Source organism: Patagioenas fasciata, chromosome 15 (assembly GCF_037038585.1).
Source record: "Patagioenas fasciata isolate bPatFas1 chromosome 15, bPatFas1.hap1, whole genome shotgun sequence".
In the NCBI taxonomy this organism is placed as follows: domain Eukaryota; kingdom Metazoa; phylum Chordata; class Aves; order Columbiformes; family Columbidae; genus Patagioenas; species Patagioenas fasciata.
This window is the reverse complement of record NC_092534.1, coordinates 8532984-8551187: the sequence shown is the minus strand read 5'-3', so window position 1 is coordinate 8551187 and position 18204 is coordinate 8532984. Positions and strand designations below refer to the sequence as shown.

At 41.5% G+C, this 18204-nt stretch overlaps 2 protein-coding genes across 6 annotated transcripts; one reads left to right on the top strand and one right to left on the bottom strand.

The window, feature by feature from the left end:
• The first annotated feature begins 56 nt into the window (after nt 1-56).
• On the top strand, nt 57-5049 carry EEF2KMT (eukaryotic elongation factor 2 lysine methyltransferase). Of its 4 annotated transcripts, none has more exons than XM_065851073.2 (8): nt 57-237; nt 327-389; nt 1034-1114; nt 1318-1419; nt 1609-1742; nt 2562-2869; nt 3945-4094; nt 4811-5049. In XM_065851073.2, exons 1-8 carry the CDS (start codon nt 160-162, stop codon nt 4846-4848), a joined length of 954 nt encoding a protein of 317 aa, XP_065707145.2. In that variant the 5' UTR covers nt 57-159; the 3' UTR covers nt 4849-5049. The 4 variants fall into 4 exon arrangements, with proteins under 4 accessions (XP_065707145.2, XP_065707144.2, XP_071671466.1 ...); XM_065851072.2 differs by having other exon boundaries at nt 4540-5049; XM_071815365.1 differs by having other exon boundaries at nt 3945-4098; nt 4818-5049.
• A 2033-nt stretch (nt 5050-7082) lies between these two features.
• ALG1 (ALG1 chitobiosyldiphosphodolichol beta-mannosyltransferase) lies at nt 7083-18140 on the bottom strand. 2 transcript variants are annotated; one of them, XM_065851122.2, is made up of 14 exons: nt 18122-18140; nt 16190-16270; nt 15412-15489; nt 14808-14911; nt 14163-14311; nt 13474-13563; nt 12365-12475; nt 11368-11489; nt 10528-10566; nt 9884-9943; nt 9066-9176; nt 8433-8547; nt 7634-7709; nt 7083-7293 (listed from the first exon to the last, which is right to left on the bottom strand). In XM_065851122.2, exons 4-14 carry the CDS (start codon nt 14844-14846, stop codon nt 7159-7161), a joined length of 1047 nt encoding a protein of 348 aa, XP_065707194.1. In that variant the 5' UTR covers nt 14847-14911; nt 15412-15489; nt 16190-16270; nt 18122-18140; the 3' UTR covers nt 7083-7158. The 2 variants fall into 2 exon arrangements, with proteins under 2 accessions (XP_065707194.1, XP_065707193.1); XM_065851121.2 differs by lacking the exons at nt 16190-16270; nt 18122-18140 and adding an exon at nt 15622-15843.
• Nucleotides 18141-18204: the final 64 nt, after the last annotated feature.

Genomic DNA, 18204 nt, shown 5'->3' with positions numbered 1-18204 from the left:
CGAGTGGCGCCCCCTGCGGGCTGGGAGAGCATCAGCCTCTAACCGGGAAGGTCAGGGGTTCGAGGCCCCGCTCAGGACGGAGGATTCCTGACTGACGGCGGCCCCGCCCCGGCACGGCGATCAGGCGAGGCCGGGGACTCGCGGCTTGCGGGTGCCGCCATGGCCGAGCCGGAGCTGGGGATCCGCTTCCAGCGCCGCTTCCTGGCGGCCCGGCAGCTCCGCTCCTTCCCCTGGCTGGTACGAAGGCGAGCAGGGGAAGGAGCGGATCGGCCTCAGGGGGTGACATCCGGCGGGGACAGGCAAGATGCAGCTTTATTCTGTTTTAGGAGCTGGAACAAAACCTGCAGACTTCGCTGGATTCCTCCCTGCTGGTGGATATTCTGCACAAGGTAAGGGGGGACAGCTCGGTGTCACACGGTACCCCGGGCTGCCACCTCTTGTGACCCAAGTGACTGCTGTCCTGTGCTGGGTTTTGCTCAGAAAAACCTGGTGCCACAGTTTTTCATTGAGCCTGGCAGAATAGCAGATTTCCTTCTCTTCCTGTTACTTAGCTGTTCTTAGCATCAACAATAAGAGCCGTGTGCCTGGGCACAAATGTCTTTAATGTCACAAGCAAGTCAGCCCCACTGGTTCTGTGTCTGGTGCTCCAGTGGTCAAAGGGAGGTGACCCAGGTCACTGCAGGGAGGCACCAATCTGTACAGTGCTTGAACTTTGCAAATACGGCAGAAAACCAAAAAGAAGAAAGAGAAAAGCAAAAGAAGAGCAGCTGATTGGATTATCTTTCCACTCAGTTTTGCTATTCACTCTTTGAAAAGTGAAAAATGCATTTTCTGCCACAGATCTGCAAACTAACACACTGATCAGAAATAAAGTTTCATTTTCTGGCTCAGCATAGTTTTTTTTAGCTATAGACTAAATGCATTTCATGATGCAAGGAGCCACTCAGTGACTCCCCGGCCTTTCTCTGGCCCCTCGCTGCCTTTCATAAAATCTTCACTTGATCACCGGTGTCAATCACTGTTCTTGTTTTAGACCATTCTCCACCCTCTGTGTGTAAAATATCCCCCTTCCACCAAGTACAGAAGATGCTTTCTGACCGAACTCATCAAAAAGGTAGTGGCTGCTTTTTATGTTGCTTGCAACTCTTTTTTTTTTTCTTGAAAATATGCCAGTTTTATGTTATGTAATAACAAAACCACATTCAGTGTAAAATATTATGGCCAACAATCTATTAAAATGGGACAGAAAGTGTGCACGTTTTCTGTTTCATGACAAACAATCTGATACCCCACACTTTCCTGTTCTCTGTCACACAGCACGAGTCCACAGCAGCTGAACCACTGGATGAACTGTATGATGCACTGGCAGATATTTTAAATGAAGAAGAATCTACTCGCTGTTACAAAAACTACTTACTGGTAAGAACTACTACCACATCATTATACACCACTTTTAATCATCTGAACTAAGCAATAATTTGCTTTAAAAATAACCTCCCAGAAACCTGGAGTGTTTCCTGCCTGTTTCCAGGCACTAATATGGATTGTAAAGTGTAAAACCTGTTGTCTGTGCTGATCCATCCTTGTCTTCTCGTGTGTGTCCCGCAGCCCACGGGAGGATGTGTTACCCTGTCCGAGAGCGTGGCAATTATCTCCGGAGGAACCACGGGGCTCGTCACGTGGGACGCTGCTCTTCATCTCGCGGAATGGGCAATAGAGAACTCTGGGGTTTTTAGTAACAGGTAACGGCAGCAGCACAGATAAAAGATCAGAAAAGATATTTTTATTCATAGTGTGAGCTACACACCTGTAATTTAATAACATACAATATTTACCCCCAAAATAATGGAAATGGCTATGGCCTTTTGCTACTGGATATCTGCTGCCCTCGTCTGTTCTGCAGCAGTCAAACTTCAATCCAGGAGCGGAGCTCATAGTTCTTTTAAGACAGGTTTTAAGATCCAAACATTACCCCATACAGCCTGACCTGCTCTGTAAAGCCAGCTGTTAAGTTTCAGCTACTGCACTGTCGAGCCTGTAACTGAACTAGTGCACTTCACCTCGTGATGGGATTCATCTCGCCTCTCTTCAGATGATCTATGTGCAGGTGTGCGCATCCAATTTCATTGTCTCGACTCTGTTTATAAGCAGCCAAGAGGAACAAGCACTTTTGAGTAAAGATTCAACCAAGTTAATTTAAAGTCTTGACCTGACAAGGAAAGGAGCTGTGCTACTGAAGTGTCTGTTCCTTTCCATGGACTATTAAAAGAATTGGACAACCAGTTCAGATGGAGACAACCAGGTTGCAGAAGTCTAAAACCAGGTGGAAATCCTTTGTACCACAAGCAAAAGCAGTATTTCAAATAATTAATTTTATGCTTACAATTGCATCTTCAGTGTTTACCAGCTCTTTGAGACAAAAATTAGATTGTAGATGGTTTACTCAAAAATTATTGAAAAAATCTGTAACTGATTTTACCTTTAGATTGCTTGGAATGTTTTGATTTCCTAACTCAATTTGGAGCTGTAATAAGTACTTCTTTTACTCCGTTAACCTCCAGGACGGTCTTGGAATTAGGAAGTGGGATCGGCTTCACTGGAATTGCAATCTGTAAAACCTGCAACCCTAAAACGTACATATTTAGTGACCACCACCATGGCGTTCTCAAACAGCTGGCAGAAAACATCTGTTTGAACGGCTTTGTCTTGGAGCCTGAAACTACCCAGCATATCCAAACAGAGACCGGAGGCCAGGAGGCAGAAGCAACAAATTACCAAAACCCAAAACTAATCGTTGCAGAACTGGACTGGGGCTCAGTTACAGGAAAACAACTGTTGGATCTTCAGCCTGACGTCATAATTGCAGCAGGTACTTTACGCCTCTGCTTTATGTCTCACCGTGTGCTATCATGCAGGAATACACAAGTTAGGGAGATTAAAAAAAAACAGATACAAACCTTTTTTTGGAACTTGTGTATGTATAAATCTGGAGTTTATAAAAAAAACCCTAATAATGGAAAACTTAGCAATGGTAAGATTTCTTAACTGTAGCTACAGGATTTTACTCCCTGATTCAGGGCTTTGCGAAGCTAATATTACTTAAGAATTCAGGTGAAAAAATGACAAAATATGCTGCCTTTGTCATCAAAGGTATCACACAATGCATTAAGTACGTGAATTACATAAAATGAAGTCACTGTATGTTACCTAATGCCAAGTCTGCTGTTCAGAGAACACACAAACCAGTCCAAGTTGGACTCATGGCAGTAACTCAAAACTGAAAGTGATTTACACAGATCTATTTAATTCCTGCAGGACATTCCCTTATTACAGTCCCTTAAGAGCAACCAGTGTGTCCATCAGTGGTACGTGCACAGGCCTTGACACTTCTGTGTGGTAAACAACCACCACTTGAATGTCAGTCCTTAACACCGGATTGACAATGTCTCAGAATCACAGTGCTAATTAGTAAGGCTGAGATTTTGTACCCCTTAGCGATCAGTCTTACCTTGCATCCCCAGATCGGCTCTCAGGGACATTATTCAAGATGAAAACTGCTGCAGTTCAAGTCCTTTGCAATCAGCTTCTGAAATACAGGTTTTTAAACAGTGCAGTTTCCTTCTGCTAAGTAGTCATGACAGAGAGTACCAACACTCAATGTTTTTGCTGTCTCCCATAAGATGGGCTTAAATACAATATCTGACAATCCATTTACAAAAAGGAGCGCTGATTTTAAGTGATTTTGGACTGGTATTAGAGGGAAACCTGACGTAGCACATAAAGTAGCAGCATTTTCTAAGGCCTCTTCTTGAGAATTTTTAACCCTTGAATACAAAAGCCGTATTCTCCTGCAAGGTGAATGTTTTCGTATTTTTGTTTTGCAATTTTCATTCTGCTTTTCGCTCAATTCTCAATAAATACTGAGTGTTTTCCTTTTTGTGCAGATGTGGTATATGATCCAGAGATAACTTTAGCCCTTATTGCTATGCTACAAAACCTCTCCACTTCCAGAGGAGATAGAAAACCTCCTGAGGTCTACATCGCTTCCACCATTCGTAACCCCGACACCTATCACCTGTTCCAGGCTGAACTTGGTAGGTGCCTTTTCCATCAAGTCTATCAGTAGTTTTGGCCTCTTTCCCACTGCGTAATCTGTAGTAGAGATGAACAGGAGCGGTAACTTTTCCATATGGATGAGATTGTAGCTTTGCTTTTTGCTACATCCTGTCTATCACACCTCACTTTGTCAGTGCCAACTTGAAATGAAAGGCAAGCGTGGTGGCAATAGGAAAGTAAAAAGGGTTAAGCTTAAATGAGGAAAGCCATCTGTGCTGCACTGTCACAGCAGTAACATTCAAGATGCAGCCTAAATTCTCTATCTCAAGTGTTCTTTGAGGCTTAAAAATACGTATTCATAAGCATTTGCCTGCAGCTTGCTGTAACAGCACGCTAAAGATCTCCTCTTAGAGAACCTGACACACAACTTGTGCTTTTCATTTTATTAAGCAGAATCATGATGCTCGGTGTTTCTTTTTACAGATAAAGTTGAGATCAGATGGCAGATTATTCCAGCACCCAGCAACAGTACTTTCCTCTATGATGTGCAGGCAAACGTAACTATTCTGCAGCTATTTATATAGACTTGGCAATTGGGACATAATGAGGATTTTCAGACCAACAAGGGCAATCTTGTCCTTGCAACAAGGTTATCTTGAATTTAGAAATGTACACGAGAGGCACTGAGGATACAACTCAACTATATGCATGGACTGTTGTCAAAGTGAATTCTGTTTCTTCTTGTAATTGTCAGCAGGTAGGCAAGCTGCAGCCCCTGAAAAGTACCTGTGAACCTCAAGCAACAGCAAAAAACCCCCTAACTGTACTGCATTTTGATTCCGCAGAAGACAACAGAATGGAACTGTATTTTTTTTTTTCAACTTTGCTTTGTAAATAAGAGGCACATTTGCAGGATCACAGGATGATTCTCTCTCACTGACAAGGGAGCAAAACAATGTTTCATAGTAATAAATATTTTTAACATTAAAATTAGCTATAATTGTTGTCTACTTTTTTACTTGTCTTTATATCCTTGCATACTTGCAGTATGTGTCATCTTAAAAATTAATAATACCTAGAGTGACTACGGTAGTATCACAAGCTTACATGATGCCGTAAGAGAAGGTAATTGGTGCTGCTGTAAAAAAAGTGCATATTCATTCTGCAGTGATGGCAAAAATCAGAATTTGATTTACATTTCTCACACACGGGCTGTCATTCTCACACCTGGCTATCAGGACGCCATCCTCTCAGACTGCTCAGAAAAGACAAAGAGAATTGTACTCAGCAATGCTCTAAGTATACTGCAAGGAGGAAGACTTCTCACCTGCTCTGAAGCCTTCCATTATCCCTTAATCGTTTTCCTGTTGGACAGTATTGGTCCTGAAGCAGAAAATAAATTAAATATTTTGCTCTTTCTCCTCTTTTTATTTCCTTTTCTGTACCTCGTTTTTAAAGCTACTTAAAAGAAAATGAACAAATACTTCAGCTTCCTCCTTCTGTAGTAATAGACTATAGGTAATTTTAAGAATCACTTTGTGCTTCCAGTTGAAGGAGGCCAGGATTGCTAGTATTAAATTGGATATATAGAAGTAACCCCCCTATGCTTTGGTTTAGAATTTTGGATCTAACATTTTTATTACAGGAAGATGAAAACTCTCTAAACCTTTTGGCATTACTGTTATTTAGAGAAGTGCCTAATTCACCTCCCTGTGCGTTATCAATGGCTAAAGGGGAATGGCCACACCACCAGACAGAATTTTGCTTGAAAACAGAAAAAAAAAATCAGCTAATAAATCTTCATGGATCATTCTTCAGCCAAGAAGCTCATGAAACTGCCAAACCCCTGCAGTAAGGAACTTGCATCCTTTTCACCTTCACACCAGTGGAACCAAATCACTCTCAATCTTTTCTCAAGAGTGTCTAATGTAACCACGGTGCAGAAATGAAAAGCAAGATTAGCAGAGGGCTGCCCAGCTTGACAAAAGCGGATATTAAACAATTACTCAGTAAGGGGGTTTAAAAATGCTGGTGCAGAAACCACCACTGACCTAGGAACTCTGAAGTGGCTCAACACAAGCAGTAACCTCATGATAAAACCAACTGCATTTATCCCTTAAATGACTGACATCTATTTTAGAAAGAATCTAAAAGGTGATAAAAAGCATCTTGTAAGCAGTAGGTCTGCATATGAATACTGATAGCAACAATAAAAAAAGGATGAAGGGTATACCTGAATGAGCCCTCAGAAAGTGAAATGGCGTTTTATTAAGTTATACATACTTTAATAATCTGGTTTGGTTTTATTTTTTCCTTTTCTATTCATCTGTTCAAAAAGAGGTAAATTTTAGGTTCTTTCTCAAGGTAAATGGGCACATTCACCTCAGTGTACAAGGACAACACTCACTGAAAGGTGTATTTTCCTCCAAGTGTTCAATAAAGCTGTCACATACCAGTGGTTGTACTTTCATATTCTTGCACACACCGTAAAAAGGAAAACAACTTTGAAACTAAATGGTTCTGTTTTAATAAGATCACATGAGAGGATATTTAGTACCTAAGAAACACTAGCCAAGAATATTAACTGGCTAAAAACCCAAAACAACAACCTCCTGCTCAAATAAAACAATTCAAATAAAAGGCATCTCCCTTTTGCAAGAAAAATTACCCAATTCACTTACTGAAGTGCCTGGCAATAGCTGATATATGTATTTATGTTCACCAAAAAGTGGCCTTTAAGCAGCACAGGTGTTTGATTTTGGACAAGTCCCTGAAGTAATCAAACCTCCCTCCCACTTTCTAAAGATTCATCCCAAGCGATAAGAAAGGACAGGCTGTCCAGACACAAGGCTCGAGCTCATCAGTGCAGGAACCATCTTCCCTCAAGACTTACGCCACTGGCACACAAAGAACCTCGGTCACAGCTCCAGGTGCTGTTATTACTCACATGAGCAGCTCAAATTGTAAACAAAACGGTGTGTCCAAACGATTGTCCCAAGATGAAGCAGTTAAAAACTGCAACCATACACAATAAAAAGTGTTTATTCACTATTTATCAAATCGATGTATCGCCAGGAATGTATTAGCTTTTTTGACAAAGTGTCATTTATTCTGCCCAAGCAAAGGAAGAACAGTCTGGTCCCAACTCTCATCCCAGCGCAGCTGCTTGGACACACGGAGGTTTTTTCTGAAGTTGTGCAGTTTGCCTTCCAGTGTAGGAAATTCCAAGAAAAGCATCTGTAATTTAAAAAAGGAAAACCACAGAAAAATACCATCGTGTTACATTTTAGGCTCATTCTAGCCTCCCCAACATCAACCCTTAACTACAAATGCTGCAGCAAGAAAGCACTCTTGAATCTGGCCCTGTAAACAGTGAATGATGACAATATTTAAAATGTTCTTGCCAGCTTCAAATTAATATTCAAAGAGAAATTAGGCCAATAACATTGACCAGGCAAGGCAATATCTTCTGAGAATGCAAAATACACAGATGATAGTCAGATATGAAAAGGTGGCTCACATGGTAGCACCTTTGCCGATACAGCTAGTGGGAAAGAAAAATCAGTCAAGCCTTTACCTTTAGTTGTTCCGCCAGTTCATTTGAGTCCCTGAATATCAGACCATTTTCATTGTGTTTCACAAGTTCATGTAAACTGTGAACAAAAGTCATTAAAAAAAACATGTGAGACAAAAAGCAGTGAGAGGGACATAATACATTTAAAAAGCTGTAGAGTGACATCTGAAGAGACGATGCTAGAATATCTGTAACATGATCCTGGATGTCTAGATATGAGCTTCATACCTGACGAAGTGGAATGAAGGCACCTCCAAACGTTTACATCTAAAGACTGTTTCTCCCTTTTAAGTCAGGCTATCTAGATCTACCACTACAGTACAAAAGGGCCCTCATTCTGTCTTTGTGCATCTGGACATACAGCAAATATCAGGGCAATGATCTACTTTAAAATTGACCTACAAGGAAAATCTGACCATAATCCGGTCCCTAAGACCTTCACAAAGAATCTTATTTATAAAAGCTACCGTTTCCTGAAAAGAACTGCAAATTTTATGGTTGACTACGCACACACTCATCCCTTCACAGAACAGACATGTTTATGCAGAAGTAAGCTTTTCTTACACAAAGTATAAGGAAACAAAGGATTACAGGGTAGGTTTTTAAGGCAATTGGTTGCATTAAATACTCCCAAGTTTGTAGATCTCTAATTTATCTTACTGAATTAAAAAAGAAAAAAAAGTTGCTATGGCATAACAATGGAATCTCATTTGATACATGCAGAAGCTGTTAAACTCTTGCTTTGTAATAACATCGTTTTATATTATCTACTTAAACCCCATTAGAATAAGCAAGCTCTTACCATTCAAAATGTATTGCACATACAGGTAAACAACAGCCAAACATATCTACCACCTTCATGGGTAAATCCAAACCACTAGATGATTTATGGAGACACACCCCCAGGTCTGCTGAACCTGAAGAACAAACAAAACAGACAAGAGTTCGAATTCTCTGAAAGCAGTTCTTCTAGTCCTACTGCAAACCTTTTTATTTATGTTCTACTTTGGGTGATGCAAGCTAAACAGAGCCACCTTCAGCACTATCCAGGCTGACTCGATTCCAAACACTCAGGAAAAAAAAAAAAGGCAATTTATTTTGTGACCCTGAAAGTAACCTGGAAGATGCATCAGCACACTGCATTTCAGCATAGTTAGAGGGAAGGAAGAGTACAAAGAACAAGCTAAAAATATCAACACAGATACTATGCCTACTTCTCCCGGTAGCATTAAAAAAGCGTAGTTAGAGAAACTGAGCAATTTTGCTGGCATGAGTCAAAGCCACGGATAGTAGATGTGTATACTGTCGCTACTGCGCAAGTTCATTCGCTTAATATATTCTACCAGCTTCCAGGAAAAATCTGTAGCAACTCCCTGCAAATTTCCTAAGTTGTTTTTCACACATTCTCAAGCCTATTTAGTAATCCATTACTTACCAAGCAAAAGAGGGTAATCCTCAGCTTCGAGCCATGGTGTACAGATCTGGATGTGTTTAAAGTGCAGTTTATTTATCAGCCCATTGTAGTAGTCTTTCAGAGGTCCTTTACCTGTTTAAAACAGAAAAAAATATAGATAATAGTCTTTTTTGTCAACATGACTGAAAATAGTGTGGTCTGTGCAACTTACGGTACGGCTGACAAACTCCTGCTTTATCAGGTACCTCAAAAAAAAGACACATAAAAGACTAAGTATCCTTGAAAGGAGCGTGAACCTAGAGCCTGTCACTGATATCCCCCATTCCTGACCTGCATTTTCTATACAGCCATAAGATAACCAAGTAACTAATGACAAATTTCAACAGCACAACCGGCCCTTCAAAATCACACAAAGTTTTCTTAATGAGAAAGTTAAGGAAACAGCATTCATTCTGCCTACACAACTTTTTTTGGCAAAACCTTGATTGATGAGTACATCTTCTTTCCCAGGACTAAATAAAAAACTTTCTGCTTAACACTCCAAACATCAGATTTTAAGTTTCATTTACTGCAGCATCTCAATGTTGAGCTTAAATTCTTTTGAACATGGAGTAATGCACAGCTGTCCTAGGTAGGCGGGCTGAGAGCTTCTCCTTGTTAAAGATGTGCCCTGATTACATGGCTGTATCAGTTCAACTATAAAGCACTACTCTTATAATCAGACATAAAGATAACGGTCCCTCCTCTCTCTGCACCATCAACAAGAGTCAGCATAGAAAAGTGCAAATGAAGTCTTCTGTATTAGCACTGAAAGAACCGTAATGCAAATGAACTATTACCTGTTATCACACATACTAAAGATGGAAGCTTGACTCCTTCATTGATATATCGCTCGTAATCTAGAGAAAATAAAAAAAACTGTTTAGAGCTGCCCAATACACAGATGCCTGGCTTAAGAATGGTCACAGTGTAGTAACTGTTTAGCTTCTTACTTCAAGTAATTTCTTCACAAGCATATACCTAGTAAAACAGTAAATTTAACAATGCTAAAATTGACAAACTTCTGTAGAAATAATTTACGGTTTGTTTAAAACGCACTATTCACGAAGCACTTGTTTGACTACACCATATCAGCTGTTTCAACGTATCAATTCAGAAACTGCAGCTGCAAAGTCTACTAAGACAACACATATTCACTTCTTTCTTATTAGAAGATGCCTATGGAGAGTATATGTAATAGCTTAGAAAATAAAACTGCAATTTACAAGCTAGTTAGAAATATAATTCTCCCTGACAACTACTCTAATTGAATCCAGATGTTACACTTCTGTATTTCAACTCCTCCTCTTAAACAACTGCTAATTAATCAAATACACCTACATTGTCACTATATATGGAAGCATTGTTCCTTAACAAAACCCTTCACAACTGTCCAGAAAACAACTATTCTTTGAGTAGGTGAGATGAATTCCTTCACACCTACCTTCTAAAGCTTTCAAAAGGACTGAGAAGTCTTCATCCTCTGAAAGAGAAGGCTTTATTAGTGACATTCATATTTCTATCACTTATAATAAATTATTGTCTTTAAGTAACATCAATCAAGATTTTCCTCACCTTCACCTAAATGATTTAAATATGGAACATGCTTTTCCTATTAAAAATCTGCTGGAACTATTTTAATAAATAAAGTCTATACTCATATACAGGGCTTATTTGCTTCCCTTTTTGCCAACACGGCAGACAAACAAGCCACAAATACCGCCCATCCTCAGAGCTATCAAGTTAAGAATGTCTACTTTCTAAAGCTACAGGATTAAGTATAGAACTTGCCCTGGTAAATCAAAGGTTTAGACAAGTCTGCCCATGATTACTAGCAATGGATTTGTTTCCACTTCTGTTTCCTTTTTCATAAAGAAGAAAAAAAAGTGAAAAAATTATGTCATGCACATTATCAGAAATAAAGGAGCAAATATTTCAGTTTATTAATCCATTTTACACCACCATGCAAGATAGTATGCCTAGAACAAGAGTTAAAAAAAGAAGCAGGAAATCTCTACGATCATTCTTGAAGCTGAGCCTCCAGCCTGCAGCTCTATTATTAAAATATCACTTTAAAAATCATCTCTTTTTAACCAATGAGGTATGAAATACACAACTTGTCTTTATGTACTTCCAGCCAAATGAAGGGAAATAACTTTGCCAACGGTGATGTAAACATGCCTCTATGGCATGGCAAATGTCAAGTGTGAGGAAGTAAACAGTCCTTGTTTTATCTTCCATTAAGCAGTGGTTAAATATTAAAAACAAAACTTCATTTCCAAACCTGTCCAGCTTGTGCTGCTGATTAGAAGAGCTGGCCGTCCTCTGGTTTTTATCACATGTCCATTTTTTTCATCCTTTTCTGTAAAGGCAGATGTCTCAGAATTCAAACTGAAAGACTCTGTACTATGGAAACAGAATTTTCTGAGTATGGACTACACAAACATCGCCAACAATCACAGAAGGAAATACTATGCTTAACCAGCACAAATTTCCAAACACTTTGTTTCTGAATTGCAGAGATACTTGATCATACGTGAGACAGCTCTTCCATCTTTTCTATCACTACAAAGAGCCTAGTGACACCACTAGGCACGATTCCACCTTCTAATGAAGTTTTTTCCTTAACAAATTAAGAAAGTAGTCTCTCTTTCCAGCTCCATCTCAAACAGGATGGAGGCCAACAGTACATTTATGCAATTAAACTCGGAACCTATAATTGTATGGCAGGCATTAAAAAAACCCCAAACCTTCTATACACCATGGCTTTCACTTATTTTTGAAGCATTAGGCTGATAAAATAACACCTTGTTAAAGTGATCTACTATAGGAGACATCCTGCACATAGCCAGAGAGGAACGTTTAATGCTTAGACCAAAATCCTGAAAGCTCTGCACAGTAAGCGACAGGAAGGGTTGCTATTAATGAAGTATCCAGCCACTGTCATCGAGTTCAGTGGGAACTGACAACTGCTGAGTTCCAGCCCACAGATATTATATTACAGATCCCCTCAGTACTTATGCCAACGTCTTTAAAAATAAAACACTTCTATTACTTCACACACCAAGCATTATGTTATCACAGCTCAATGATTTCACTCATGGCCTCTCCTAGTGACAATTAAGCTAACTTGCACAGTGTCAGCTGAAAGCGCAGAGACCACTCCACCTGCTGATGTTCAGTAACTTGTGACACCATGCAAAAGTATTTCTGGTAACTAAGTGCAATAACTTTATGTTATTCAGCTAAGGACTCTAACTGTGTGCTTTACTTAAACATACCGTGGTTTAAAAGGCTCATAGTCTTTGGCAAGTTTCATGTACAATTGATGTTGAATTTCTAACGGTGTTTCCTTAAAATAAGAAGCTGGCTTGTCATATAGTGTTACTGCCCTGTAATAAAATAAACAAACAATTTAAATAAAACATAGATGTAACAAAACACACATGGTACAGTGACATGCTAAAATGATGTAAAGCAGAACATAATTAAGTTAATTAATACAGCACAATAATGATTTTTTTTATGCTTACAACTTTCTGTATTCTTGAAGTTTGTTGGAATACACCAAGGTGGATACATTAATCCCGTAACAAAGGACCCCTTTCTTGTGTGCATATTTAAGGGGTGTAATGCAACCATAAAATCTGCAGACATAATTGTCCTGACCTTTAAACTTCATAACCTTTCCTGAGCAACTTTGATCTTAAAGCCCTCTGATTGCAAATGAAAAATTTGCAGGGCAGACTAGTTATTAATGAACCCAGTGATGTCTGCCTCATTTTGTTTCCATAGTAACACCTGGACTGCCACCTTCTAGTCAACGGGGTGATAATTTTCAAGGGTAATGAAGACTGTTGTTATGCCCACACTCTACTAGCTCATTACCCCTGAAACATCTTAGTTCAGTTTTGTAATAAAAGGCCTTGGGAAAGCTGCTTTTGCAAGATTACTCTGAATCCACAATCACCAGGGCTATATTCTATGGCAGTATTCTGACATCAGGCCTGTGAGAAACTACAAGAGTTGACACAGTGAACAAGCATCGGTGGAAAAATACAAGAAGAAAGGATTGTATACTAATTGATACATGAAGGACAGAGGGACTGATGCTAATTGATACATCAAGGACAGTGGGGTAGCTTGTGATAGACCAAAAAAATGCTTTTATGGCAGCAGCTTTGGTGAGAACACAAAAATGTATCGCTTATGTAATGACTAACAGCAAATCAGCAAATGCTTGAGTAAGCATCACAGCAAGTATAAATGCAAGCCTGAATCTGTAATAACTGTCTCTCTTTGCACCTAAAAAAGAGAGTCTGTGCCTCACTCGCTACAGTATTTTATTTCACATATGCACATAGTAATTTGTTATAGGTATTTGACTTACTTTATGTTGCAATTCACCCATAGATCTTCTTTCATCGCGTTAGTGACACACAAGTTGTAGTCTGACAAACGCCCAAAAAGTTTTTCATACCTGAAAAAAATTAAATCTTAGTTTGCAATCACAGGCAGGCAATTGCATTAGACAAACAATAACTGCCACCAGTGCCACTGCTAATTAAAAGCCAAACAAAACCAAAAGAAACCCAACTGCTCCCAGCAACTGAAATTTAATTGTACTGAAGCAATATCAGTCTATGAGAAGGGATACGGCATGACTCCCTTATTCTCTAAGATCCAAGAACACCATGCTCGAAAGCCTTTAAAGCCTTTATGTACATCTAACCAACTAGATTCAGCAAGAAACAGAGCTTTAAAGATGAGCTGGAGTGTAAAGCAGTACTAGGGAATAAAACAACCCAGTACACATAAAGGAATTCTAGTAACAAGGTCAAAGTTTGCATATGCACATAAAAGCAGCCTGCCTACTTCATCAATCACCTTCTTACGTGTTTAACAAAGGTATTTTATAGAACGTGCTCTATGAAACAGAAAGGCTTTAACACAGCATAATACAGAAATCCTTCACAGAAACAGCTCTTGGCTGATTATATTCTCCTCACTGGTTTCCATTCTTCCGAATTCTACAGAGGTCCATAGTTTATAAAAAGGAAAAGAAATTACTGTACAAACCATTTTGCAATTTGTACTAGTGGATGATTTCTTCCATGACTCAGACTCATTATAGTGTATCCATAGTTGTGCCAATCAATTATCAGTTTGCTTCCCCAGAAAAGACATGCGACCCAGGCAACGGCTATGCTAGGTAAGCCTGGAGGATTCTGTTTTACAAATAAAACAAGTAAAAACAACATAAGACTGTGGTAAAGTGACAAATGCTAAGCAACTACCAGAAAAAGAAAATCAAATTATTGAAATTATGTCCTTTTAAAGGCTCTTAATGAACAGAGACAATTTTGTATTCACCGACTATAGAACTGCCAGTTTCTCCTACAAAGCCTGGTAGGCACTTCAAATTTTATTGTTGGATCAGGATCAAAATTCCCCTCTAAAAAACACACAAATGTTTCAGTTAAGATTTATTCTTTACTACTCCAAGCCAATGAGGTTGGAAAGCTCAACAATTAACAGGAAGAACAAACAGGAGTTGATAACAGAAAAATCAAAGTTTAGGGCCCAATAAGTAGTTTGATATAGGTTTACACCGTTAATTAGGCCAGTTTTGGCTCTCAAATAATCAGAACAATGTCTGCTGAACATGGCCTGTAATATAGTACTGTTTCTTCTTATTAAAATTAGTCCCAACACAAAACATACCTGAAGAAGAATATAGGATGGCTGATCTATCTTTAGCATTGTGTACAGTAATTGTATTGCCTGCACAATAACTTTTATGACATACTGGAAAACCTTCGGGCCAACTGTAAAACAACAGAAAACTCAGTAAGAATACTGCAGCTCTCCAGAAACTTGCATCTCATACAGAACCTGTCTCTGCAGAAACAGTTTTAAAATAATGGTATGCTGTAAAAATAGAAACCTGGTTTTAGTCAAACATCTTGCAGTCGCTATAAAATTCTATTTTGTATAGGAAGAAACCACGGTACGGATGGACTAAGAAAAAAAAAACACACGAGGTTCAGCCGGCATCCGAGCTACATTAACGAGCTCCAATACCTCGGGAGCCAGTGTTTAGAACAGGTAGGGAGGCCCCAAAGACGAGCAGCCTTTGCAGACTCCACTCCCCGTAGCAGCGAGCCCCAAACCCCCCTCGGGTTATTCTCCCACGTACATCTCGTTCCTCCTCTGTCCCCAAACACAAACACCCACGCTCCGCACCCCGGCCCGGCCACTCGTTCCCCCGCCGCCCCGAGCCGAGCCCACCGCGCGGGGCCGGGAGCCGGAGCCGTCCCGCACCCACCTCGCAGCCCCCGCAGCTCCGCCACGGGCACCAGCCGGATGTTCCCGCTCCGCAGCACGTCGCCGTGCGGCCTGCTCTCTGCCGGAGGGGAGAGGCCCGTCAGAGGAGCGACCCTCGCACACCACCCCGACCCCAGCCCAGCCGCTGCCTCAGCGCAGCTCCCGCCGGGCCGTCCCCTGAGGAAGGGACGGACCGCCCGCCCTCACTCACGGACATAGCCCAGCAGCGCGACGTCGCGCCCGTGCCGGGCCAGCGACAGCGCGTGGTACTGCATCCGCGGGCTGCGGCCCAGGTCACCCAGCACGGCCACGCACACCCGGCCCCCGCCGCCCGCCGCTGCCGCCCGCCGCCGCCACAGCAGCGCCGCGACCAGCGCCGCGCCGGCCAACAGCAACGCCACCCCGCCCGCCGCCATCTTGTGGCGCCGGGAACTGCGCGGGGCGCCCCCTGGCGGCGGCGCGCTCTGGGCGGACCCGCGCTCGAGTCTGTGGCGACAAGGCGAGTGAACAGCGACAGGCTCCACGTCAAATATGATTTTAAAAATGGTTGTGGCGGGCAATAAGGTGACCGAAGGACGCTTCAAAACTCTGTATTTTAAAGTGCATTTATGGTAGGATGCAAAATGGAGTTTCTTTCTTGCAGGGAATTTGAAAGGACCCCCCTGCTCACTGTGCCCGAGTTGAGAGTTTGGTGAAGGAGTTGTCATCTCTGAAAAAAGTGGCACGTTATCTAGCACAGAATGACCCCAAATGTTTCAAAGCTAGAAAATAACTGGTACCTGTGGTTGTGAAGAAAAATAGTTCTTGTTCAAGGTCACGGTATTTGTATTGCAGTGCTTGTTTCGCCGTTACGCAATGACCTGTGAAACAACAAAGATGCTCAAGTTAATGAAAAGAGTGAGGACAGCGTCTGGTGTCGGTCCCAGGTGAGCTTAGGCAAGAAGGGCTCTTCACGGTTAAGAATCTGCTGCTGATATTTTTGGGAGGCTTGGAGAAATATCCTTGCCATGTTAAAAAAAAAAAAGGATGACACTTATTACAACATCTGGCTATGGTAGAGGACAGGGAGTATTTTATCCAAGGTCAAATGCTGAGCTCAGGGTCACACAGAAATCATGGGCAGAGATGACTATGAAGTCCAAAGTTCTGACTCAGTTAATTTTTGCCATTTGTCTCCCTGACTAAACTCTCCTGTAGCCTTCCAAATGTGTAGGGTTTTAAACACAATCCTAAGACAGGAGTGTCTGCTGCCAGCAGCAGCGGCCGGCCTGCCCAGGCACCCACGGGTGCCACCGCCCCAGCCAGAGCCATGGTCCAGGGAACAGAGGCTTCGGATGAGCCCCATGAACCTGGGAGCAAACTGCACACCTCAAAGATGTATTTGACTCCCAAGATAAACATTCTGATATAATGACATACTGGCAGTGTTTTCCTCAGTGGCAGGTATGGCTCAGAACAGAATCATTGAACCATAGAATCATTTCAGTTGGAAGAGACCGTCAGGATCGCTGAGTCCAACCATAGCCTAACCTAACTCTAGCACTAAACCATGTCCATAAGAACCTTGTCTAAATGCCTTTTAAACCCCTCCAGGGATGGTGACTCTGCCACTTCCCTGGGCAGCCTGTTCCAGTGCCTGACAGCCCTTTCTGTGAATTATTTTTTTCTTAATATCCAATCTAAAACTCCCCTGGTGTAACTTGAGGCCATTTTTTCTTGTGTTACCACTTGCTACTTGGGAGAAGAGACCAACACCCTCCATGCTACAACCTCCTTTCGGGTTGTTGTAGGCAGCAATGAAACACTGAAACAATGTTCTGAAGTCAGCATTGACATCCCCCTAGAAACTACACCCCAAAACCTGGCAATTAATTTTTTCTGCTATTTGACTGTTAGAATTTAGTGGAAAACCAAAGGGTCCCCGCTTTTACTGTTGCTCTTTGGGTGGTTAGTGCTAGAGCTGAAACTTGGCTGAAAACACCAAGAACAGGCTATTGAGGTCAAGAATATGAAACACAACACTTGTCAAATGTTGGAGCAGCCAGCGCGGCTGGAGGAACTGACGGGACTGAGCACTTGACTAAGAGAAAACAGTGAATAAAGTAAGTTCCCTTACCACTCTTAACAGTTATTTGACTCAAAATACAGTTATGCAAATTAGAAAGATAAACACTTTTGCTGAAAATATGGGGTCTGTCTGGTTCAAAAAGAAAATAAGTACCTTACAGGCAGATACAGCAACAGAAGATTTGCTTTTTTAATTAATGTATTTGACTTGGATATTTCTTGAAAGAGGAAATTCCCACATTAGTAAACTAAGGCTCTGTTAGCCGAGGTGGATCACAGAGTTACAGTTAGGAAAACCTTGAGCTGGCAGAATATACTGTCACACCACCTCCCCCCCAATTTAGTTATTTTGCCCTTCTGGAAAATGGACAAAATCCTAATCATCCCAACGAGGATGATGAAGCTGTAGTGGCTGTAAAGGCCATATTTACTTCGTTGCATGCAAACGTGTCAGAATCTGTCAGAGATGCGGATGAGAAGATGCCAGACCCCGGACGTCAGAGAGCGCGTCCCCCTGAGGCGGCAGCTGATTCAGACACATCTGCATCAACCACACAGAGACAGGCCACAGCTTATTACTGAGACAACAGGTTTAAAACGTCTTTCTTTCAATCTTTCTAGTCACAAATGCCTTCGTAACTCACAGTTCCGAGCGCCTCCCGGCTTCCCGATCTGAGGGGCGACGAGAAACGGCCCCCGGGCGCTGGGGCTGTGCCGCCGCCGGCCG